Here is a 24,143-nt window from a genome sequence, read left to right on the forward strand (position 1 = left end):
AGAAAGGAGGTGGTGCCCTCGGCAGCCTCGCGTGTCCTTTCACACTGACGCACATGTGTGTGCACTATGGGGAAACCCAGGCCTACTCACCGGGGGTCCTCGAAAGCCAGGCTCACCCTGAACAGAAAATCAGAGAACCCATTAGGTCACTGAAGGCTATCCCGCACCGGGCAGCCCCCAAGGGGTCCCTGGGTCCATCTGGATGCCCCCAGTGGTGCCCAAGGCACTGCCTGAACCCAGGGAGGGAGGGCCACAGCACAGGAAGAAGGCTCTGGGTTGGGGCACGTGTCCTGGGCACCTGCACGGGGCACACGCTGGGGGCCCTGAAGCCTGGGGGGCCGCTCCTCAGGGCCCGGGCTGGGGTGTGTGGGCCCCGACCTCAGACATGATGCCAGGTAGGGCTGGCAGAGTTCTCTACACTTGGGGCCCCACACAGGCCTGCCCCCCAACAATCCTAGAGGGCTTTGGGGCCCCCTGCAGGCCTGCCCCCCACAGCCACCCGATCCCAAGTCCAGCTCCTCTGCCTGCCTGAGGGGTCATCTGCTGGGGTCGGGGGTCCCAGAGCACAGCCCCCCAGGAACCCATTCCCAACCCCACCATGCTTGGCTCCCTCCTGAGGTAGGAAGGTTGACACGCCCACCCCCAGAGGCCGAGGGCCAGCCAGACAACACAGGGTAGTGGGGGAGCTCCCAAAAGGTAAGGCCCAGGCCCAGGAACAGCCCAGAGCCGCGGCTCCCGAGAACCCCCAGCTTCTCCGCAGGGCAGGCTCCGCCGACAGGGGCAGAGGACCACCACACGGGGCTGGTCAGGCTGAGGCCAATGTGAGCGGGCCAGCTCTGGGGCCCTGAGGACCCTCCCAACAGGGTGGTGGGAGAGGACAGACAGGGACAGGCGAGGGCCCAGGCTGCAGAAGGTTCCGGAGCTGAGCTCAGCTGAGGTTCTCATGCACGGGCGGGAGCTGGCCCCTCTCGGGAGGACAGACACCTCCGTGCTGTTTCCAGGGCCCCCAAAACTGTTGCCCTGCCCTGGACAATGGCACAAGCTCGGCCCAGACGCCCCCTCACCTTGGCTCCCTTCTGGGCCAGGGACGTTGCTCTCCCGTCGGGGCTGAAGACCATGCCCGGCTCACCCTTCTCACCCTGAAACCGGGCAGCGCGGGTCGGGGGGGTCAGCTCTGGAAAGAGCGGGTCCTCCCACCCCTGCAGTAACCCATGAACTCAGGGCACCGATGCCCCAGAACTGGAGCCGTGAGCAGGGCCCCCCGGGTCAGTGGAATGACCAGAGGAGAATCCACCACAGGCCCCAGGCCCCTCCCCCACAGCAGTCACCCGGCGGCCCCTCTGGGCAGGCAGAGCGGCTGCCCCTAAGCAGACGTGCCCAGCCCCTCACCTTGGGCCCCGGGGGGCCCTGCTGGCCTCTGGAGCCCAGGTCTCCCTTTGGCCCGGCAGGTCCCTGCAGAGAGACAGGGTGGGGCTGTGGGCTCTGCACAGCCCTCAGAGGGCTACCTGGAACGCGTCTGCCTGGTCCCGGCCAGCTCGGGCAGAGAAGGGTCAGTGACCCCCACCCCTGCCTCAGACATGTGCCCCAGAATCCTTGCTATGTTGGGGGGTGGGTCTCTGCTCCGGAGTCATGAGGTTCCTCAGTCTGAGAAGCAGACCCTGCTCCCGGCGAGGGTGGGGTGGGGCTGGAGGTACTTACGGGAAAGCCTGCAAACCCCGTGCGGCCCTGGGGGAGAGAGCGACAGCGACAGCAACAGTCAGACCTGGCCGGGGGAGGCCGCCCAGCGCGCCCAGCGCCGCCCAGGGACGCTCATACCTCGGGGCCCGGCACACTCGCCACCGCCCTCTGTCCGCCAGTCGGCAGAGGCACACAGCCACAGACAAGAAGGAAAGGAGACCACGTTACAGTTAGAACTCAACTCCCTGTACGTCACCCACACACAACACAGAAGCCAGACATTAAATGTGAAAGTCAGTTTTGCCATCAACAGCCTTTTTGACTTTGGCCTCAGGGTCCCTCGGATGAGAAGTGGACCCACCCCTGGGGGTCTGCCTCCCACACCACAGAACTAGCCTGCGACCCTGGGACCAGGGAGCCAGTCCAGTGTCCCCACCTCGCCATGCTGAGCATGGGGGCCGGAGGGGACACATCACATCCGGAGCAGGGTGACACGCAGACAAACAGCATGACCCAAGGGCAGCTCAGGAAGGCCTGGCTTCGACAGCCAAGAAACCCCACAGAACCAGCAGATTGGGGCCCCGGTGTCTCTGGGGGTTGCCCCACGGGGGGCGGCTGGTGGCCCTGACTGCAGCCAGTGCTGGGGGTCCAGGCTGAGCGAGTGCCCACCCTGCAGCGTCCTTACATCCTGCTCCGACACGTAGACGACAGGCCCAGGGGGCCCGGGGGGGCCGGGGAGGCCTGGCTGTCCCACTCCATCCTTCCCTGGGTCGCCCTGGAAGAGAAAGCGTTTTCCGTGGGGGATGTGCTGTCACGGCATTTCTGGCCGGGACCCCAGAGCCCACCCAGGAGTTGGACAGAGCTCCTGGTACCCACAGGGTGTGAGGAGGCTCCTGGGGGCTGAGCACAGTGGCCCCAGAGCGCCCCCTCACCCCAAGCAGGGCAGGCTCTGAGTTGGGACCCCCCACTCCCAGTCTCTGAGGCCACGTGAGTGGGTGTGGGGGGTAGGGCAGCACCCTACGTGCCACCACGCACCTGCTGCCCCATCTGCGGGCCCCCAGGCCCCCAAACTCACTTTCTCTCCCTGGGTCCCTTTTTCTCCTTTGGGTCCCTGTGGAGACAGGAAGGAAATAGTTCGTCAAACACAGAACACGGCCCTCCCCCCATCCCAGCGGCTCCAGGTCCCCGGGACTGGCCCTCAGTGAACATGTGGAGTTCTTCCTTCACTGACCAAGTGGGACCTAGGGTGGGGGTGGGAGCCATGCAGAAGACCCCTCTGGCAGCCTGGACCCCGACTCCTGTCCCATGGAGCTGGGCTTGCTGGAGCTTGTGGGGCACAGAGACCCAGTCGGGGGGCCCTGAGAGGACACAGCGTGCCAGCTCTCATCCAGGCGTGGTGACTTCGGGGGTGTCGCCCCCAGCAGCCCCTGGTGGTCACTCACCTGGGCTCCAGCCGCGCCCTCTCTGCCAGGGAGGCCGGGAGCTCCGTCTGCTCCGACTTCTCCCTGCAACAGACACGAGGGGAGCACGCGTATCAGCCTCGGCCCAGGGAGCCACGGCTCAGGGAGCCACGGCCCAGGGAGCCGGCCAGGCGGGGTTTCTGCTGGCCTCCTCAGCAGCACCGTGGGGGCGGGGGAGAGGGTGGGGGTCAGGGGGCGCCACTGCGGAGCTGCACGGGGAGGAAAAGTGTCCCGTGGGAAAACCTGGGGACCTCCAGAGGGGACGGGGGACAATAGGAGAAGACAATGGTCCTGACATAGACTCATCTCTGTTTACTGTGGAGCCAAGGGGGCCACAGCCCAGCCAAGCCCACCTCCCTCAGCCTGGGGCCCCTCCCCACCCCCCAGACCAGGGCTGCCAACATCTGCCCATTTTCTGAACAGACAAAGTGTTCTTACCTTGGTCCCTGGTGGCCCTGTGGCTCCAGGATCCCCCTAGAGTGGACAAAGGGCTCTGTGGGGCCACAAGTGCTGCCCACCCCTAGGCGGTGCCCACTCCTCCTCCGGGTAACCACGCAGGAGGCCCCACACCACAGCTCCCACTCAGACCTGGGGGCCCCGGACCCAGAGGACATAAGCTGCCGGGGGTGGGGATGCTGTCCTTCAGGGATGGGGTGGGAGCAGAGCCGCCAGGGAGCTGGAGGGCCCAGCAGGCAGCCAAGAGGAGCGACCAGACCCTTCTGCAGGGCCATCCACTGCCCCAGCTGGGGCACCCTCCCTAGACCCCTCACTCTCCCCAGGTCGGCACACACCTCAGATGTGTGGAGCCAGGGATCTCCATTCATGCGGTTAGAAAGATGGGGTGGCCACCCCCCCCAAACCAAGCTCTGGGAACTATTTAGACTTTCCCGTATTTTGCAAATTTCCCACGAGGGGCTCAGGGCCACCGGGAGGCAGCTCCTGGCCGGGACAGGGTGCAGCAGCGGGCACGCCCGGGGTTGCTGATCTCTCACTGACCTTGACTCCGGGCAGGCCGGGCGGTCCCTGTGCAGGCAGAGGAGGAGGGCCCACGTCAGTGCCGCCCCTGCCCCGGGGGGCAGCCTTCCCCACAGAAAACAAGGCCCCTAGTGCTCGCAACTCTCAATCGAAAACAGGGAAAAAACGAGTTTGCCAACAGGGGCCTGCACACCCCAAAATCCTACCAGACACCGCCTGGAGCCCCAGAGGCGGCACGCAAACTGGCCGCGTGGGGGCAGGCGTGCTGAGAGTCACCCCGACACAAAGACACTTTCATTTCATTTAGCTAGAAACAAACACATCTGAACACTGAGCGGACAGGAAGCCACCTCTGGCCCCCCCGGGGCGCCGGCTGGTTCACCTCGCACTGACGCCAAGAGTGCCCATCCCCCCAGAGGCCCCAGAGCAGCACGCTGACCGCTCCGGAGGTCCAGGGGCACTGCAGCGGTGTCCTGGGCCCTACAGGAGGGCCCCCTACCCGTCCCCTGCCCCCTGCAGGGGCCCAGCCAGACACTGGCTCCAGGTCCCCCCACATCCCTGCTGGGGCTGTGTCGACCCCCCCGGGCTCCTGAGGGGAGGAGCCCTTTCTCTGTCCTTCCTGGGAGTCCCGCCCCCGGACGCGCCCCGTGCGCTTCCGTCTGGCCTAAGCCCGGTTATTTCGGGATGTCCAGCGCTCAGCTGAACCTGTCCTGACCAGTGTATGCGTCAGCGGCGTGACAAACTGGGATTCCACAGGAACATCCCCACGTTTTTTTAATTAAAATTCTGATCGGGGTGAAACCAGGTAACAACGTGCCCAAATCAGAGCCAAAAAGAAAGCTGCACTGGTTTTCCCAGGAAGGTCCACCTTCAGGGCCCAACCTGCCGCTCATTCAGCTGGACCACCAGCTGCAGTTCCCAAAGGCGGCTCGGGGGGCGGACAGGGCCCGGACGCGGGCTGCTCCTGGCTCCCGCTGCTGGCCAGTCCCAGGGACAACCCGGCCCCAGTACCTGCGGCCCGTCAGCACCTCGGGCTGCCGACCAGAAGGGTCCCCCGGAGCCTTCCATGTCGTCCTGCAGGAGAACCCACAGGGACACTCGGGTCTGTGTCTCTGGAGATGGGAGAGACCCTGCCAAGGCTGCCAGTGGCCCACGGCAGACACCAAGTCGTGCCGAGCAGGGTAGATTCTGGGGGGGGTGGTGGCCACTGCCCAGCAGTGGGGGTCAGTGGGTGCCCAGGGCCCAGGAACAGCAGGTACTCACAAATCCTGCAGCGAGTCCTGGTCCTGGAGGCCCGGGGGGGCCCGGGGGCCCTGGAGGTCCTGCTGGTCCTGGGGCTCCTGCCAGGCCGTGCTCCCCAGGAGCGCCGATGGGGCCAGGGTCTCCCTTACTTCCCTGTGGGTGGGAGAGAATGTCACTGCTCCGGGCTAAACCCCGGGCCCCTGCGCGTTCTTACAGGCACCTCATGTCTGAAAAGCCAGGGGGTGAGCAACACACCAGGAGCCGTGCAAACCCGCAGCAGCTCTTCCTTCCGGCCTCCCAGCTTTATCCACTTCACCGGGGGCGCCCGCAAGACCCAGGGACGGGGGCGGGGGCCCGACACGCCCCTTCTGGGCAGTCAGGGTTCGATGTGCTGGGGGTGGGGGGGCGAGGCCGGGGCCCGGGACCCCGCTACCACGAGGAGGGGCTGGCAACTGAATGTCAGACTGTGACATGGACCCCGGCCTGCGTATCTCATTCAAGAAACTCGAGTGGTCTTTTCCAAGTCGAGTTACCGTCACACCTGAGTCTCTACTTGGGGTCCAGGGTCTCCAACTAGAAGTGGAACCTGGTCTCACCTTTGCTGAATTCCACCCCCACCTATACCTTCTCCCTCACCAGTGTTTCTTGTTTACCCCCCAAAGCTCGTACCGCTTGTGAGCACTCGGGTGTGACCACACACCGGAGCTTCTACTCTGCACCTCGCCTCCCCTTCAGGCCCCTCCGGACCTTCTAGCCGTCGCCCTCCCCCGCCTCCCCACGGGGTTTCCCTGGCGGATGGGCCTGGAGCTGCACCACCTCGGGCAGCTTCCCTGGTGACAGCCCCTGTCACTCCCGGAGGGTTCTGGTTAGTGCCCACCGGTCCAGCCCACGGGGGGGTCTGGGTTCCCCAGGGGCCTCAGGGCGGCCGCGATGGGAGGGAGCAGATGCAGCCATGAGGCCCTGCACCGAGGTGGCCTCCGCAGGGCCAGCCCTGAGCGAGCGCGCGAGGGACCCGCTCTGGAGCGCCCCGGGGCGCGGCAGCACCCGACCCCCTCCAGCCCCGGGACCTCTTCACCACGCAGGGTTTGCTGGGCTGCCAGCTTCTGAGAGCATCTGGCCTCGTTTCATCCGCAGATCAAAACAAGAGGACACAGTGTCAGGACAAGCGTGTTGCCAGACGCCGGGGCGACTCCCGGCCGAGCCCCACCACCGGCGCCAAGGGGAGCTTGCTCTCTCGGCCGCCAGCCCCTACCCCCGCGCCCTCGCGAGGCACTCCCACCCGCTGGGCCGTCCCCGCTTAGGGACAGGGCAGCAGCAGGCCACGTGTCTGTACCTTGGGTCCTGGGGCGCCCACCTCGCCCTGCGGGAGGAGAGGAGAGTTACCGCCCGTCAGACGGAGATGCCGACGGCCAGAGAAAAGGAAACAGCGTCTCAGTTCACCCCGACCCACGAGGTCACGTTTCGCCTTATACCAACTCTCCCGCCCAAAAAAGGCTCCGAGTGTCCCCTTTGGCCCTGGCGCACCCCTGGCTGTCCCCCCTCACCCCCACTTCAGCGGGGGTCGGAGGCCCCTCGAGCTCCGTGGTGCAGAGCAGCGGCTCTGAGCAGAGGCTTCACTCGGAACAGCTGCCTCTGCTGAGCCCCAAACAGCCAGGCCCTCGCGGAGGGACCGCAGGGAAGCGCGGCTCCTGACGGCTAACCGCTGGGAACAGCACCAGCGAGGTCCCGCTTTCACAGGGGCCTTGGCAGCCGGCTCTAAGCAAGCGTGGGAAGCCCCAGGCAGGCTGTCGGGGCCACCGCAGCAGTGCCAGCGGGAGGGCGGTGGCTGCCTGTCGGGGCAGAGCGCTGGCGGCCCTGGGCGGCACCACCCTGCGGGGTTTCTGCCCCCTGGACGCCCGGGGGGGGTGACTTACCAGGTTGCCTTTCTGGCCGGTCTCGCCTGGTTGCCCCTCTTTTCCTGGAGGACCTGGGGGTCCCTGGGGAAGAAAAAAGCAGAGTGGAGGGCCAGATGGAACTCCCCCGCCGAAAAGGATCTGCAGGTCAGCGGATTGCCCGCACGACCACAGGTTTTCTGGACGAGAGCCGGAAGGTCCCCAACAAGGCCCAGCGTCCCCGGCTCCCAGGAGATCCGCCCACGGTGCGCGGTCGAGGACCCTCAGACAGCGCCCTCTTTTCAGTTTAAGTTGCCAATCAAACCGGGAGGATGAGAAGGGCTGCCAGCCCCGAGGGGAGAGGGCGGCCTCACATGATGTTGGGGCCGTGGCCCTCACTAAACAGGTCTGCGGGCCTTCAGCAGGGGGACCCATGTGCCTGCAGAACTTTACGTCCAGAGCACCTCACCGGGTGAAAACCGGGCCACACATGGCTGGTTCCCTGGGCCCCCGTGACAACAGTGAGCACCTGCGGGCCCCGTGAACAGTGAGTCAGCCAAACATGGGCTCTGTGCAGCGGGGCCCACCCCCACCCCACGAGAATCACCCCTGGAGGTGGCCTCTACCAGGTCAGCTGACCACCCAAAGCCAGGGAGGCGAGCGGCCTTGCATCTGGGCACCAGCAGGTCCACAGCCAGAACCACAGGGCTGCCCACTCAGGCCCAGAGATGGGAGTCCCCCATGAGGATGTAGGGGCAGTGGGGAGGACTGGGAAGTGCAGAGGTGGTAAGGGAGGCTTGTGCCCAGACAGGGGAGGGCCCCACGCTCACTGCCCCCCCAAACCTGGGTGAGCCCAGATGCGGACAAGGGCCAGTGAGGGGAGGCAGGCCTTACCGGGGGCCCAGGAGGCCCGGGGGGCCCATCTCGCCCAGGCACTCCAGGAAGGCCTGCGGGTCCGGGGACATCCGAACTGTTCATCCCGAAGCGGCCCGGCTCTCCGGGCAGGCCTGGGACGCCAGGGGGCCCAGGGGGGCCGGGGAAGCCTCGAGGGCCCTGGACACAGAAGAACACAGAACAGTCACTACACGCAGCACAGCCAAAGGATGACCCCCTCCTGCCAGGCCTCGTCCCCCCACGGGGAGCACTGGTGCCCTGGGATGGCGGGCAGCGGCCACAGGCTGAGGGTGACCCCCTGCCGCCCGGCCTCGTCCCCCCACGGGGAGCACTGGTGCCCTGGGACGGCAGGCAGCGGCCACAGGCTGAGGGACACTCACGCGGAGGCTCTCCGGGTCGCCACCAAAGCCGGACCCCTCCATGTCAATGAAGGTCTGAGGGGAAAGCCCAGAGTCCTGTCACCAGGAGCCCAGACCGTCCCCTGCTCAGCCTGCGCCCCTGCACTGCCCCGTGGCCCTCACCACGCAAGACTTTCACAGTGAGAATCAACGAAGTGACCATGGGCTCCCCGGCCAAGAAGAAAACACCAGAGGGAAGGCAGGCAAGGCCCCGGCCCCTCCCCGAAGTCAGAGGCAACTGTCCCAGTCCTGGACATCCCGCCCCGGGAAGGCCAGTGCCGGATCTGAGCACGGCGGGAGGTCCCTCTGCAGGGGACAGCAGGCAGACCCTGTGGTGGAACAGGGAGGGCTCACCAGCTTGTCGTATCTGAAGGAGGGTCCCGGTGGCCCTGGAGGCCCTTGGGGTCCTGGGGGTCCCCTTGGCCCAACCCCAGGATCCCCCTGGAAACAGAAGACCCTGGTCACATCAGGTGCACGACGCCACCTCAGGTCAGCAATGGAGACCAGGCACGCGCCCGCCCCACGCCCAGCCAGGTTACTCTCTCACCTTCTCACCCTTGGGGCCCACGTCCCCTGGGGTTCCCGGGAAGCCCTGTGGCCCAGTGTCTCCCTGTAAGACAGAGGCCAGGCAGCTTGGTCAGGAGGAGGCCCCTCCGTCCCCTCCCTGGCTGAGCCACCAACGTGGGGCTCCGTGCCCCCAGAGCAGTGCCGAGCAGACAGGGCTGGGCCCTCCCAAGGCAACTAGGACATCGTGGGGGTCGCAGGTGGGCACCACCGATCTCGGAGACGTGAGGCCCCCCAGCGGGGTGACTACAGCGTCCCACAGACACCCCGCCGGAGGGTGGACGCTCTGCCCATTGCATGTGTGTGCGCGCCCACGTGTGCTGGGGGCACCATGGACTGCAGTGCTCACGCGTACACTGCCCGGGTGAGCGGGCAGAGGCCGCACGGCCTCAAGGACCTCAATGCATTTGAGCCTCCACGCCCCGGGCTCCTGGACCGGAGGCTCCAATGCACCCTGATTCAGCGAGCTTGGTAATCCTGGGTCCCGGACTCCGCGTGCTCACGCGCACACGTGCACACACGTGCGCTCTCACTCTGCCCGGGCCCCCACCACGCTGAGCAAAGCTGCGTCCTCAGGTACGAAGAGGCTGGGGCGAGCCCCGTGTCAACACACAACCCCCCCTCCTGACCTCCCCGCAGGCCCCCCGCCCCCCGCCACTGTTCTCTGCGCTGTTGTTCCCCAAACCTCCGCTGGAACCTTCCTGTGTAATTTTTTTGTTCCTTGGAAATAGCACTTCGATCTTTAAAAATCTGAACTGAGTGTTTTACGGTGTGAACTCTCACACTGACGTGCCCGAGACGCCGCCTGCGAGCACCTCTCTCCCACGTGTCGTGCCCCGACCCCCACGTCCATCTCTGTTACAGGCTTTTCTCCAAGAGCCTGGAAGCTACACCTTTTGTCTGTCTCCTTGGCTTCCTGGGAGTCCGAACATCTCAGCACACATGCATAGCTTGGTATTTTTCCATCAACACTTAAACTTCTATTTTCTTAACAAATATCAAGTTGCATTTTCAAAATGGCTTCACTCTGAAATCTCTCAGTGCGGTGAGTGTGAAGACACACGGGGGGTGGGGGCCGGGGCCGGGGCCGGGGGTGTGGGGAGAGCCTGAGGGTCTTGCAGGAATGTCACTTACAACTGAGGCTCTGAAAGAAAAGCAACTTACAGGTCTCCCATCTTCGCCGGGGTCACCCTGAAGGCGGGAGAGAGACCATTAGTGCCCAGCCTGAACATGGAAACGGACCCCCACCCCAGGCCCCTCCGCAAAATGACTCCCCCCCGGAGGGCGGCTACGCGCACAGAGCTGGAGCACCTTCCGTCCGGGCGCTGTGGTCTGGGTCTGTGCCCGCTGGCCCTGAGCTGGCTCCGCCTGGACCCCGACCACCCTCCAGCTCTGCCCCGGGAATGGAGCGGCCAGGATCCTGCTGCCCAAGCGCCCACCCCCACTGGACAGAGGGGAGACGGGTACTCACAGGCTCGCCATCCCTTCCAGGGGCGCCATCTTTCCCCGGTGGTCCTGGGGGTCCAGGGGGTCCCTGGGGCCCGGGAACAGGCTGTGCATCAGGGCTCTGCACCACTGGTCCCGCAGGACCCTGGGGACCCGCCGGGCCGGGCAGACCCTGAGCGCCTGGCTCCCCCTTCTGACCCTTCAGGCCTCGCTGGGGACAAAGAGGAGAGGGTTCAGGCTGGCAGGAGCCACACACCTGTCCTGGGCTGGGCATGGGGTGGACAGGCACGGGGACACACGCAGGACATGCAAGGTGGACATGTTCAGCGGACACACGTGGGCACTGGCGGGGGGGCTGCCTGCCGTCCCGCAGACCCGTCTGATCATGGGTTCCCCGTGCTTCAGCCCGGGGGCCTCCCCAGCCCTGGACACCTGGTGGCTGCAGTGCTCATCACGACCCACCACAACCCACCATGCACCGGGTGTGGGAGAGGGCACAAAGGACACTGTGAGCCCCAGGGCTTCAGCGGGGGCCCCAGTGGGCAGGCCCAGGACACCGACCACCCTGGGGTCCCCGTGGTCCTGGGTCACGGGGAGGTGGCCTCACCTCTTCCAGGCTGCCCCCAGGGCTCCACACGCTCCTGTCCCACGCGGTGACGGCGCCTGAGCTGGGGAGGGTCTGAGCTGGGGGAGGCACAGGTGGCCATCAGACCCCAGGGTGGCCTCCGCTCACCGCCCCTGCTCCCAGGGCTGCCCCTGCCCATGGCCCGGTGCTCAGTCCCAGCCGGGCCCAGAGCAGGCGCCCCAGCTCCCTCTGCCTCACACACTCAATCACTCCTCCTCTGGACGAGTCCTCAGAGTTCGGCTGCTCCCATCACAGCCCTTCTCCCCGAATGCCACATGTCTCCCGAGAGCCAGAGCGTCCGAGAGCCTGACTCGCCTTCGGGAAATGCAGCAGCGTTCTGCGTGGTGACCTAACACACGCAAGTCTCCCGCGGGCCCTGGGGACCTGCCAGGCCCGGCAGACCCCCTGCGGCTCCTCTTGGAGGGGTGACGGTGGGGGTTTCAGGACCCGTCGAGGGTCTGCCCGCGGGCCAAATCCACCCCTAGCCTGAGCTAAGGGTGGTTCCCACAGAGCTGTAAAAGCAACGGAACATGGAGAAGAGCGCCCGCAGTATGGACGCCCGCAGTGTGGACGCCTGGCCCGACACATCGTCCTGCTCGCCTCCCCTCCCCCGCCTGCCGGTTCACACCCGACTGGGTGTGGTGTGGCATCTTCCCCTTCGCGATGGAGTCGAATCTGGGGCTCCCCGAAAGCTTTCCTCCAATAGTGTCAGCTCTGCTGAGTCAATTACAAGCCAGGATTCACGCCACTTTTAAACGTCACGTGCTCCTGGGGGCTCTCTGCCCTCGCTGAGTCCTGGTCCTGCTCTGACAGTGCTGGACGCTGAGCGTGGGGGCTGGACGGGACACGAGGCCCTTAAACCGAATATGGATGGGCCACCCGCGAGGGGCACACCTGTGGCCGCTCCACGGGGGGACACCCACCACTGCCTTCGGCCAGCGCCTGCCCCCGGGCACTGCTCAGTGAGCCAGCCTCCTGTCAGTGCCTCCTGGGTGCCCAGCAGCCCCAACCAACCCCGGCTGCACCCACCGCGGACCCACCATGCATCCCCAGTCGGCCACCAGAGGGCAGCCCTGCCCCGTGCCCGCGTTGGTGGAACCCTCCCAGGCCTAAATGACCGTGATTTAAGGCAAATTTAAAATCCCTGCCCCAAAGAGCATCTAGAACTGCAAACACATCGCTCAGAGAAAGCAAAGACCTAAATGGACAAAAGGAGAGAGGCCCTGTGTTCTGGAGTCAGAAGACAGCGTTGCCGGCCGCCCAAGACCGTCCCCCAAATTTACCTCCAGCATCAGCAACACTCCAGTCAAAACCCCAGCACGCCATCTTGCAAAACCTGACAAACTGAATCTAAAATTCCTGTGAAAACGCGGACATGGAGCACCAGAGCAGGTCTGCAAAGGAAGAGCAGAGCCGGAGGCCTCACAGCGCCCGGTTTCAGGGAGATTACAAAGCCAAGCGATGGGACCCTGAGGAACAGCTGTCAAGACGGTCAGACGCGCCGCAAACAAAGCAGGGTCCGGAGAGGGCCCGCACACGCGCAGTCCTCAGCAAAGGCACGGATGCAACGCAGCAGGCAAAGCATGGCCCTCCCGGCAGACCGGGCCGGAGCCCCTGGGACGTGGACCCAGCGCGGCGTGTGGGGCCACGTCCAGGGTCCAGGCCTGAGAGGAAGCCTCACCCTGTGGGACAGATGTGACACCAGCGTGAGAGCCTCATCTAACTGCACCAAAGCCAAGACCTCACTCTCCTAGGTCACTGCCCACAAAACGACGAGTCAGCCCACAGACCGAGCGTGGTGCAGGAGGCCTGCCTGCCTCGTCCGACCAGGCTCCGCTTAGCTCGACGACCTCCAGGTCTGACACAGCGCTGTCCGTCAAACACACTCTGATGAAACCTCCAAACAAAGGCGAACAAAAAATGACCCCAGACCCGTCAGGCAGCCTCCCAAGGGCCCCAGATGGCCCCTGAACCGGGACCCAGGCCGCAGGGCACAGCGGGGCCGGGGCAGGCGGACCCTGCGGCCCGGGCGGGGGCGTCCCTCACTCAGGATGCTGGGGACCCGGCCGTGCCCTCGAGAAGCGTCAGATACAACAGGCACACGTCCCCGAGCACTGATGGAAGGACACAGGGCACGAACAGCGGGGACCCGGGGACAGCGAGCAACTCTCTCCTGTTCTTTCCTGCTCCTGAGCTGGCCGCACTGACACACATTGTTTCAGTGATTCTAAAAAGCAGTACGTGCTCTTCTCCAAAGTTACAAGAAGTCCGTGCAATCTCCTAAACCTCTGGCGTGAGTGTGGCAGACAGAGCTGTGCAGCTGTCTCCCTAAGCCCCCCGTCCCCTGGCTGCTGGGTCAGATCTAACCCTGGCACTGGTGCGCAGGGGCCTTGGAGAGTCGTTCACAGGTCACACCTGCTGAGGTCAGGACAGGAGAGTGTGTGGAACCCCGTCCTCACATCAGGCCCCCACACAGAAGAGGAGGCGGGAGAGGTGGTAGGGAGATCCGGAGGGTGAGAAGGCCTCCACCTGCCTGGGCTGCTGGGCCGGGAGCTGGGGGTACGGTGGCCTCTCGAACCTGAGAGTGACCCCTGGCTGACAGCAGTGAGGTACCCAGAACCTCTGTCCTACAGCCATGGGGGGCGGGACCCTCCATACACCTGAAGGCCAGGAACCCGATCCTCCCGGAGGGAAGGCAGCCCCAGGCGCCGTGTGGGCCGACCTTCCACTCGCGACAGCGAGGCAACTTTGTGGCCGCCTGTCACACGGCGACAGGCTGTGCGCTAAGGCACGTCCACCTCCACTGCGTCCCGGGCTCCGAGTCCATAGGGGCTTCCTGGCCCCAGACACCGGCCTCCTCGCGGCGGCCCTGGGCAGAGGCATCCCTGCACCTCCTCCCTCAGCACTGGCCTCACGTCCGGGGACTCCGCTGCCCCCAGGCTGGGAAGGGGCGGCACCCTCAGGCCGGTCCCGCCAGCCCCTCGGAGGCAGCAGAAAACACAAGGCAGCGAGGGGTCAGGTGGGAGCAGACCCCGAAGTCCGGCATGAGTGTGACGGGCGGGAGCCCCTCGCCTGACACACAGAGACACGGACACACGCTGGGCACACACTCCGCGCACACGCACACACCGCCGAGGCGCACGGCATCCCCGGAGAAGCTTTACCTCCTAACCAAGACGCCGTGGCTTCCTCCTCGATTTCGTCAGTTCTGGTCTCTTCCTCGCTGCCAACTCCAGCCAAGGGTGGAGAAGTGACCGGGGGAGCCTCGGGGAGCCTGGGTTCCAGGGGCACGCCCTGCAGGACAGAGGGGAGAACAGCTCTGTAGCTCAGTGGCGCGGGTGGCCCGTGAGGGCACGTCCTGGTGAGAACGTCAGGTTCAGATGCATCTGATTACAAAGTGAAGTATTCACGTATTTTAAGAAAGGGAAGAAGAAACCATCAGACTGCTCCTTAGACAGAAGAGACCAGCACCTTCCAGAGCTGTGTTCTTCTGAAGGGCTCATGGGGGTGGGGTGTCCTCGCCCCGTGAGCTCCTGAGCTCCGCGCACCTGGAGGAATGGACGAGCCCGCCCCCCACCCGGCCCCTCAGAGACCCTCAGGAACCCTGGCTCCTGCCCGTGGTCTGGACAGTGAGGGGCAGACGGTCATCTCCATCACAGACGCCCACAGACGGAGGGAGCCGCCCGCATTCACCGCACAAGGGAAGCTGTGGCCGCGACACGTGCTTGGTGAGGACCATGACGCGGTGACTTCTGCCCACCCCCGACCTGAGGGGATGAGGCCGGCTCTGCTCTGAAAACTGGCTTCCCTGTCCCCAGAGGCACGTGGAGCCTCGAGGACGTGGGCACAGGTGCACATTCCTCTGTGCAGTGAAGGTGCTTCTGCGACCACTGCTCCCCTTGTGGCACGGGCTCCCTGGCGACACTGCTTGGGAGACAGTGCGGGCCTAGGTGCTCGGAACCAGCATCCCTGTGAGGCCGTCCGAGGGCTCCCAGAGCCGGACACCCAACCTTCCCGCTACAGCCACAGCCCACCGATTCAGCGAAGGTCCCCGGGGCCTTCAGCTGGTCAGCCAGGCCAACACCCCAGAGAAGGAAGCCCGCTCACTGCAGCCTCTGCCAGGTTTTCTGAAGCAGGAGCTGGCCAAGGATGGCTGGCAGGTCAGGGTGCGGAGGCTGGGGGTGTGTGACAGGGACCCCACTTGGCCTCTGACCTCCTCCGTCTGCTAAGAGAGGCCCTGTGTCTGCAGCACCTCACTCCTCGGCATCGCTGGGCACCACCGTCCCCGTGGTTCCCCGCGTCCAGATGTGCTAGTCTGTGCGGAGGCTCCTGGGTGCAATGGTTGAGGACATGCTGGCCACGAGACCCAGGGCAGGGCCGCTGGGGGCATCCACTCACTGATGCCGTGCAGGGGGCTGCCAGGCACCAGAGCCAGCACCCCAGCGCTGCTGCCCGGAGAGCTGCTCCGGCCACGGCAGGGCCAGGGAGCCTCTCCTCAGGTGCGTGGAGGCCGCCCACTGTCCGCCCCAGGGCAGCTCAGCACCCGGCCCGTCACGGCCCCTCGACGGCCAAGCCCTGGGAGGAGGCGACATGAGCCGGGTGCTGGGCGGTGGGCGGGGGGGCAACACGGCTGTCCAGCGGGAGGAGGTGCCGTCCCTGTTGTACCCGAGATGCCCGGCCCTGCCTGTGTCCCGGGGGCGTGAGCTGCAGAGCAGGGCAGGCCTCACCTCCTGCCCGTCAGTCCCTTACGGCCCCGCAAGCCAACGAGAGATGCAAACACAGGTCAAGGTCACCCCAGACACCCAAGGAAGGTCCCGACCAGAAACCAGATGGCAAAGAACGTTCCCTCGAGCAGCCGAGAAGGTGCACCCTCGACAGCCTGAGGCCGAGCTCCCAGCTGGCTTCCAGCCGGGGGTTTGTCTTCGTGACACAGGGAGCCCTCAGGAGTCCCACGCGTGTGCGCACACACATGCCCGACCGCGCTCCACGGGCGCCCGGAGGGCGGTCTCGGCCTCCTAGCACTCACCGCCTCCTCCCCGAGACGCTCCCGGGTCCCCTCGAGCCCGCTGCCGAAGTCTCCGGACACCTGCAGGGTTCAGGAGACAAGCCGGTGACCAAAGCCCCTCGCAGGGCCCGGGAGCCCAGGACGGAGGGAGGCCGGGGTCTCGGGGGCCATCAGGAAGGCACGTGCCAATCAGACGGACCAGAGTGGCCCCTTGGAGACCAGTCTGGCTCCTGGCCAGACACACAGGGCCACAGAGCAACGCCTTCCTCTCTTGTCACCCTGTTCCTGGGACGCTGTTCTGGGACACGGCCAGGGAGGAGAGGCCCTGCAGAGGGATGCACCCCTCACGTCCCGCCCGGTCCGTGCACGTGGCTGGACAGCCTCGCTCTGTTCCTAACGCTGTGGTCATGGGGCACTGCTGAGATCTGAGGTCCCCCGGGGACACGGCCTTCCTCCTCCTCACCTGTCCTGCACACCTGAGAGCCGGGGTGTTCCACGCCTTAGGCCCCATGTGACTACACTCAGCACACGTGCCCACGCACACTCACGCACGTGCACACTCACTCACACGTCTGTTACCGACTGTGTCACCCGCTGGCTGTTTGAGGGGTGGTTCTAACTTAACCTTCACTCTGTGTCCCGTGTGTGCTTCTAAGTGGGAAGTTCCAAGCAAGGGAAGCTCTTTCTGACGTTACAAGGTAGATAGAAACCTGACCCCGGGTTACACGGGCCTGGAACGCCTCTTTCAAAGGAGGCCTTTCCAGTCCCATCACCCTGGGGTTCCAGGAAAGGCCCCACCCCCAGCTGTGTCCCCGCCAGGGCAGGGAGCCCTGCTCGACTGCAGCAGGGCCACTCACCCCGTCGTCCGCGTCGTCCCGGTCGTCCCCGTCCTCCGGGCAGTGCAAGGGTCTCACTTGGGGGTCTCCGCGCACCCGCAGCTCTGAGATCAGCCCCTGAACGCAGAGGGAGAGAAAGGTCCCCAGGGGGCCGGGGGCAGGAGGCACAGGGTGCAGGCGGCTGGCAGCCGGGCCCATCTGAGGGCGACTCCAGCAGTGACGTCACTACTCCCTCGTCACCACTGTCAGCGGCACGTGCTCCCAGCCCCGCGCTGGTGCCAGGACCCGGCGCTGCAGGCGTCCGTGGTCTTGTTGCAGGGGAAGGTGTTAGGGGTGTGCGGTGCACCCAGGTAGGACAGTGAGACCAGGGCGGGCGGATGGTGTCCCCGCAGGCCAGGAGGTAGACGCGCTGAGTCGGGGGAGACCAGCCTGTTGTTACACCTGGGCCAGCGCAGACGCTTGTGTCCAGAGCCTAGCCTGCCTGGCAGGTCCCTCTCGTACGCTCATGCCCCGCCAGACGTAGCTCCATCCTGGCCTCCCCCAGGCTCCTTCTAACCCGAAGGACCGCTTTGGGTGGGTGCTGAGAGAGCATCCAGCAGGCACGGGGGCCCCTGGGCCCCGGGTAGACCCCAGGGCCAGAAGCCTGGCTGCAGGTGGGAGAGGCCACCCGGGTCTGGAGCTCCGGTCTGCAGAGGGGCAGTGCCCCAGCCACGAGGAGGGGATTCGGCCAAGGGCAGTGGCTGCCTTGTTCGACAGGTACGTGTCCTTCCTCCCTGGAACCCTGGGATGCTCCGACCACCACGGAGGGCGTGTGGAGGGTGTGCGTGGGAGAGCACGTAAGTGTGCGTGTGCGCGAGCACACGTGTGGGGAGCTGCAGGCCAGGAGCGGGAGTCCTGCAGTCAAGCCCCCACCCTCCTGTGTGGGCAGCACCCTCCCCCCCACCGTCCAGGCTCCAGGAGCGCCCCCGCCCACGGGGAGCGCAGGCCACACCAGACTGAAGAACGAGGGTGGCCTCTGGGCTCAGGTGGGTCAGCACTCGCTTCATGCTTGGGATGCAAATTCTCAGCCCACCCAGCTGTACTGAAAGAGGAGCAGGGCGGCCCCAGGTGACAGTTACCAGGCCTGAGAACCCCAGGGAAGTCCCGAGGGGCCAGATACTAAAGTTCTAGAAAGCCACACTCTGAAGCTCCCCTGGGGGCACCTGGTCTGTGGCCGTGACTGGGTGGAGGGCACGAGGCTCCTAGCAGGTGGGGGTCAGGGTGCCCGACATCTGTGCATGACTGTCCCCACACAGACACTGTCCATGAGGCTCTGAACTTCCGGCAGGCCAGGCCCACTGCAAACGCAGGCCAGCAGGGCTCCGGCCCCCAACACCGCCTGCCTGTGCAGCCGGAGGTCTCCCGAGGACACGGTGAGCTGGGGAGATGCCAGGTGCACAAAGGCCACGAGGGCCCTTGGCCCCTTGCAAACACTGACGGACTTGGAACCAGATGTTATGAAATCCAGACCGTTTGAAATGTGTCCCGTCACTGCCCTGCTAGGGCGACTGGTCTTAAAAGTTGTGTGCAGACGATCAGAGCCTGAGAAAGCCCATCTCTGGTCACTGGTGTTGGGGCCACCTCCCAGGGACCTCGGCTCTGGGGACCTCCGACCCACCCCTCCTGCTCCGTCTGGAAGGGCTGTGTCCTGGGTGGGAGCTGCTGCACTCCTGGGCCCACCTTGCTCCTCCCTCCTCTGCTGGCTGACCCCCGGGTTGGCCCTACCCCAGCTGTGGGCCACACTGTCACTGTCCCATCTCCTTTACACTTCCTGTACCAGCCTCGACGATTTACGTGAAACTCTCTTACAAGCACCTTTCCCCCCATTCCTCCGTCCCATTAAGTCAGGAAATTACACAAATGCTGCAGCACTGTGACCAGGTTACACTACTGGTACGTGCGGCTCCAGGTGGCCGAGAGCGCCAGGGACAGGGACCTTAGTGCCCCGAGCTGCCCCTCAGTCAGGAACAGCAGGTCTGCCGTGGCTGGACTTGGGGGCCACAGAGGGAGGTCTGGGGGCAGGGTCAGAGGGGGCTGGCACTTTCCCTGCCTGCTCCACACGACCAGTCCCGGCACCGAAACTGCCCAAACCCAGCGCGGCTGGTGGGCACCCTCTTGGCTTCAGGGGTCCAACTGGCTCACTTCTTACAGAACGTGGCCAACAAAGCCACCTGCTAAGGAAAACTCGTAGCCTCCAGCACCCTCGTGACAGAACAAAGCAGTGCGCGGTCACGGCGAGGCGCACGGCCGCAGTGCAGGCCCCGGAAGGCCAGGCCACGACTCTCGTCCCCAAGCGCCTTCCTGCCCCTGGCCCAGGACAGGGGGTCCCAAGGGGTCTCAATAAACAGACAACTGAACCAAACAGAACCTGGGTAAAGAGGAAGGTAGTTCCATGTCAAGAAAAGTAAACAAGAAAGAGGAAACAGGGACACTTTCAAGAAAGAGAATCAAGTCAAAAAAATTGAACTACAGAGTACGTGAAAAAGTAAAAAAAAAAAAAAAAAAAAAAAGGAGTTTGCTGACCACTGAAGAAGAGTTGGAAGCAATGTTCTGAGCAAAATGTTGCAATGACTGGGTGGAATTAGGGATTTCCCAACAGACACTTCTTACCAAACTGACTCAAGAAAAAGAATGAACCTTGAACAAGGTCGCGCAGACGTTGTTCTGGTGGCAGAACACAAAGGACCTGCAGGGACGTGGGGACCGGCGCTGGGCTGCGGGGTGGGCTGCGAGCTGGGCTGTGGGGCCGGGCGGTGGGTGGGCGGCGGGCCAGGAGGTGGGCGGGCTGAGGACCGGGCTGCGGGCCGGGTGGTGGGCGGGCGATGGGCTCGCCACTCGTCTCTGCCAAGGCTTACAAACCACACACGGGAGCGACTCTCTCCCAAGAGCCTCGCCTCAGAAAGGTGGACCAGCCTTGTGCTAAACCCACCTCGTCCCGGACCCCCACCTCGGAGACAACATGGTTCTCCTCCCACCTGGCCAGCAGTCTGACCGAACACCCACAGGGGTTCTGAAGCATGAGTGTGCGGGGCCGTGAGGAGCCCGGCCACACGGCTGGGAGTGGCACACGTGAAATGTGCAGCAGCGCCCACGGGGGCCCAGCTGGAGCCAGACAGAAGGGCCTGGCAGGCCTCTGCTTCTCTCCTAACCTTCAGCAGTTTTTCTGGGTGTCTTCTCCAGGCCGGATTTAACCACATAGACACTTAAAATGTCCCAATGGTTTAAAAAAAAAAAAGACAAGGTGAAAAAGCAAATGAAAAACTGGGAAATAAAATTTGCAGCAAGCGTGAAAAACAAACGATCAGTGTCTTTCATACGTAAAGAGTTCATACAAACCAATAAGAAACCGAACCCATTAAAACAAACACACACAGAATGTAATAAACAGGCCAGTCACAGAGGAAGAAATACAAATAGCCAGTAAACACATGAAGTAGTAAAGTCTGCCTTCACTGACAACCGAGAGATGCAAGCTAGAGCACGCAGACAGGAGAGCCTGCACTTCCTCTGGCAAACTGTGCTTTGTACAGATGACACCAGCCTGGCACAGCCGAGAGCAGAGGCACACTGGGTGTCCTCGCTGCATGGTGGGGTGACCTGTCAGCGCCGTGAGGCAGGCGCCCCATCCCCCCTTTCCTGTGAAAGACACACAGATCCCATGGGGCGTTTTCCACCTCAAAGAGGCTGGGAAATCTCGCAACAAATCGCCAGTAAACACAGCGCTGCCCAGACAGCAGGGCTCTCTGCCTTTTCTCCAGCTTATCATGTTTGAGGATCAAAATGGAAACACAAAGAGGCCCAGTTTGGTACCAAAGTCCTGCTGGCTCCCAGACCCCATGGGGCAAAGTTCCTGCCAAAGGTGAAAGGTCAGCTGTCAGAACCGCGTCACCCAGGGTTTAGAACAACTCTGACCAAGCAGTCTTTGTCTGGGCGATAATTAGCCTTCTGTCCCCGGGCAGACGTCCCCCATTTGCACACACAGGGACCCCTGTCCTGACAGCCCGGCAGGGGCGTGCTAGCTGCAGACTGGCCGCAGTGTTGGAACTTGAGGACGTGAGAATCAGCGCCGCTGAGGGTGCCCACGCGCGACCTCCAGGAGGCGGGATTCCAGAGAAGGGTTCCAAGAGGCGTGGGGGCTGAGAGCCCAGGAGAAATACTTCACTAGGATCGGGGATCTGCCTGCCCCCTAAATGAAGGCAGGGCCAGGCTGAGGGGGAGGGGGCTCCCTGGGGACATTGTGGAGACAGCCACATGCCGGTCACTGGCGGGGAGATTCTGCCCATGCTGCTCTGAAGGGGAGGCCTGTCCCGGGGCTCACTGGCCATGGGGCACCACACAGCTGGGCAAAATAATCATCAGCACGACTGAGGCCAGCGCGCGGCATGAACCCCCGGGCCCGCCCGGCAGGCGTGAGCCGGACCCAGAAAGGCCCCCACTCGGTGCTCCGCTGCTGCTGACCCGAAATTCTTACTTTTCTCTGTGCACGATATGAAGCTGAGCCTGGACCCTGCCCCCCGCTCGGTGATGGTGCAGGGTGGGGCCTGGAACCCACGGGACGCTGCACACACGTTCAGACACACATGCGCACACAGGGTGGGGCTCCTGATGGTGGCAGGGGTGGGTACCCAGTTAAGAAGGTGGTCCAAGGGGCCACTCGGGCTGGCTGGGGCACAGAGAGGCGGGAGCATCAGTGGTGTACAAGACCCGTGGAGACCCTGCGCTGGTGGCAGAGCGGTTAGCATGGCTGCCTTCCAAAGACCTGTGGGAGCTGGGCGGCCTGAGGGCCCAGGCCCTGACCACAGGCAGGCTCACTCCATCCTGTCCCCGGAGCCGCCCTTGTCCCCATCGCCAGCCCCTGCCCCGGGCGCGGATAGCCATCGCGATTACCTGGAACTTGTCGGGGTCCGCTCGGCCAGCCTGAGCCACGAAGACGCGGGCACCGGGCTCCAGCTGCAGGCCGCGCAGGGAGCGCGCCAGGGGCTCGCGCTGGACCAACTCGCAGTCCACGAAGAGCGCGGCGTGCGCGCCGTCCACGCTGAGTGCCAGGCGCGTCCAGCGCTCGTCCAGCGCGGGCAGCGCGAAGCTGGCGGCCGTGCGCGTGCGGGCGGCGCCGGGCTCCGTGTACAGCAGCTGCACCTGCTGCTGCCCGCCGCGCGCCGCCGCCAGCTTGACGCCCACCGAGACCACCGCCTGCGCCGCATCGGTGACAGCGAACAGCACGCCCGCGCGCGCCGAGGCCGGCCGCACGCGCGCCAGCAGCGAGAAGTCGCGGAACAAGGCGCCGGGCAGGAGGCTCTCGGCCGCCTGGCCGCCGCCGCTCTCCGGGCCGAACTCGTAGGCGGGCCCCACGTCGGGGTCGTGCACCAGGGCGACCTGACGGGGCGGGGGCTCCCCGAGCAGCTGCTGGAGCCCCACCTCGAAGCCTTCCCTGTCTGCAGGAGAGAAAGACACCAGTGAGGCCGCGCGCCACGGCGGAAACCGAGGCGGGCTGCCCTCCCGCCCGCACCGTCCTGCTCCCCTGCAGCGCCAGCAGGGACTCGGCGGCTCCCCACAACCCGCGTCCATCCAGGCGCTGCGCAAGGATACGGCTGCCTTGAGCCCCGCGCCCTCCCGCACCGGCTCAAGGCCGCAGGTGGGGTACAGCAGATCCTCGGAAACCAGCGCGGTGGGAAGCGCAGCGGCAGGCCAGGCCAGCTCAGCGACCCGACCCCATTAGCACAAGGAACCCACGCACACCCCACATTCAGACCCACGGCTCACTCCCATCCTCTTGCTGCAACCCCACACTCGTGCTTGGACGCCGCCCCTATCCCATGCTGGGACCCCGCCCCCATTCCGTGCTCGGACCCCCGCCCCCATCCCATGCTCAGACCTCGCCCCCATCCCCATGCTCGGCACCCCATGCTCGGACCCCGCCCCCATCCCCATGCTGGGACCCCTAGGAGAAATGCCCCTGGCACTGGTCCCCGCACCCCCGCCCACCCCAACCCCACCACACCCCAGAGAGACTGCACACAGGATGTGCCCTGAGCTGTGTCTACACTAGCAACAGCCCCAAATGAACAAAACCCCCAGGAAGGGAGGTGGTGAGCGGGGCTGCGGTTCTAGGGGCCCTGTTTAGCCCGTGTCTTCCTTGTCTGCTCACACTCGTCACAGCAGACCCCACCCAAGCCCCCAGTCTGGGGGGGTTTTACCCGGCAGCGGCTGCCTCACAAGGCTCCTGGGAGGTGGGGCTCCTCGCTGCCTCCGCCCACAGCAGATGCCACGGCCACCTGACCAGATGGGGCTGCATGATGGGTGACCCAGGAGGGCCCCGCTTTCCCCGTAACCAACTGCTCACACTCCCGGCCCCATCCTCCCTCTCCAATACCCGATGGGCTCTCCTCCCCCTCCTCCTTGGTCGTCAGAGTCCTGGGGCCCCCACCATAGGCGCCCCCTCCGCAGTGTGGGCCCAGGCTCGGCTATGGTGCCCAAGCTGACCGAGCGCCTGGACCTGGCTGAGCCGTGGGTGCAGCACAGGGTGGGCTGCTTCCTAGGCGTGCAGGGGCCACTAGCAGCCTGCATCGACATCCTGGGGGTTCTGACGATCTCTGGGACCAGGGGTGTCCAAGGTTGGGGGGGGAGGACGGGGCCTACCTCCCTGTCTGGGGCTGAGGCCACTGCCAGACACAGGAGAGGGATAAACCCAACTCAGGGAGAGGCCTGCCCACCAGCGCCCTCCCTGAATACCTGTGCTGCCAGGCAGAGCTGTGATTTGGGGCGTGGTCTGGCCACGGGCCCCACAGAGGCCTCTCCTCAGAGGACCTCACCCACAACCTTGGAGGCGGGCACACGGGGAGATGCCCTCCTGGGAAGCGGCTGCTGGCGTGTGGCTGTCCTGAGGAAGGCTCGGCTGAGCCCGAATGTGAATGTACTCGACGGTGTCAGTGTGTCAGCACGCGTCAGTGTCAGTGGGCACCCGGAGCCGGGTCCCAAGTGTGGGGTCAGGTGGGTCTGGTCCCTCCCGGGACAGAGCAGAGGGGACAGGTGCTGACCCCGCCTTCAGAGCCCCGGCCGTCCATCAAGATGCTGGCTGCTTTGGGTCCCTTTGCGTAAGGAGGGCCCAGGGCCC

The 24,143-nt window shown here is 65.0% G+C and overlaps 1 protein-coding gene across 1 annotated transcript in view; it reads right to left on the minus strand.

The window, feature by feature from the left end:
• COL18A1 (collagen type XVIII alpha 1 chain) overlaps positions 1-24,143 on the minus strand; it is a 46,060-nt gene that overhangs the window by 13,601 nt on the left and 8,316 nt on the right. The window contains 25 exon segments of the mRNA XM_032490134.1: positions 91-117; positions 1,065-1,139; positions 1,390-1,452; positions 1,699-1,725; positions 1,816-1,845; positions 2,363-2,452; positions 2,753-2,788; positions 3,120-3,182; positions 3,576-3,611; positions 4,134-4,160; positions 5,124-5,186; positions 5,376-5,507; positions 6,688-6,714; positions 7,268-7,330; positions 8,120-8,278; positions 8,500-8,553; positions 8,872-8,958; positions 9,065-9,127; positions 10,246-10,272; positions 10,553-10,738; positions 11,135-11,211; positions 14,317-14,446; positions 16,179-16,238; positions 17,015-17,110; positions 21,920-22,464. Coding sequence (XP_032346025.1) covers positions 91-117; positions 1,065-1,139; positions 1,390-1,452; positions 1,699-1,725; positions 1,816-1,845; positions 2,363-2,452; positions 2,753-2,788; positions 3,120-3,182; positions 3,576-3,611; positions 4,134-4,160; positions 5,124-5,186; positions 5,376-5,507; positions 6,688-6,714; positions 7,268-7,330; positions 8,120-8,278; positions 8,500-8,553; positions 8,872-8,958; positions 9,065-9,127; positions 10,246-10,272; positions 10,553-10,738; positions 11,135-11,211; positions 14,317-14,446; positions 16,179-16,238; positions 17,015-17,110; positions 21,920-22,464 — 2,243 coding nt within the window.

Source organism: Camelus ferus, chromosome 1 (genome assembly GCF_009834535.1).
Source record: "Camelus ferus isolate YT-003-E chromosome 1, BCGSAC_Cfer_1.0, whole genome shotgun sequence".
NCBI classification, from domain to species: Eukaryota; Metazoa; Chordata; class Mammalia; order Artiodactyla; family Camelidae; genus Camelus; species Camelus ferus.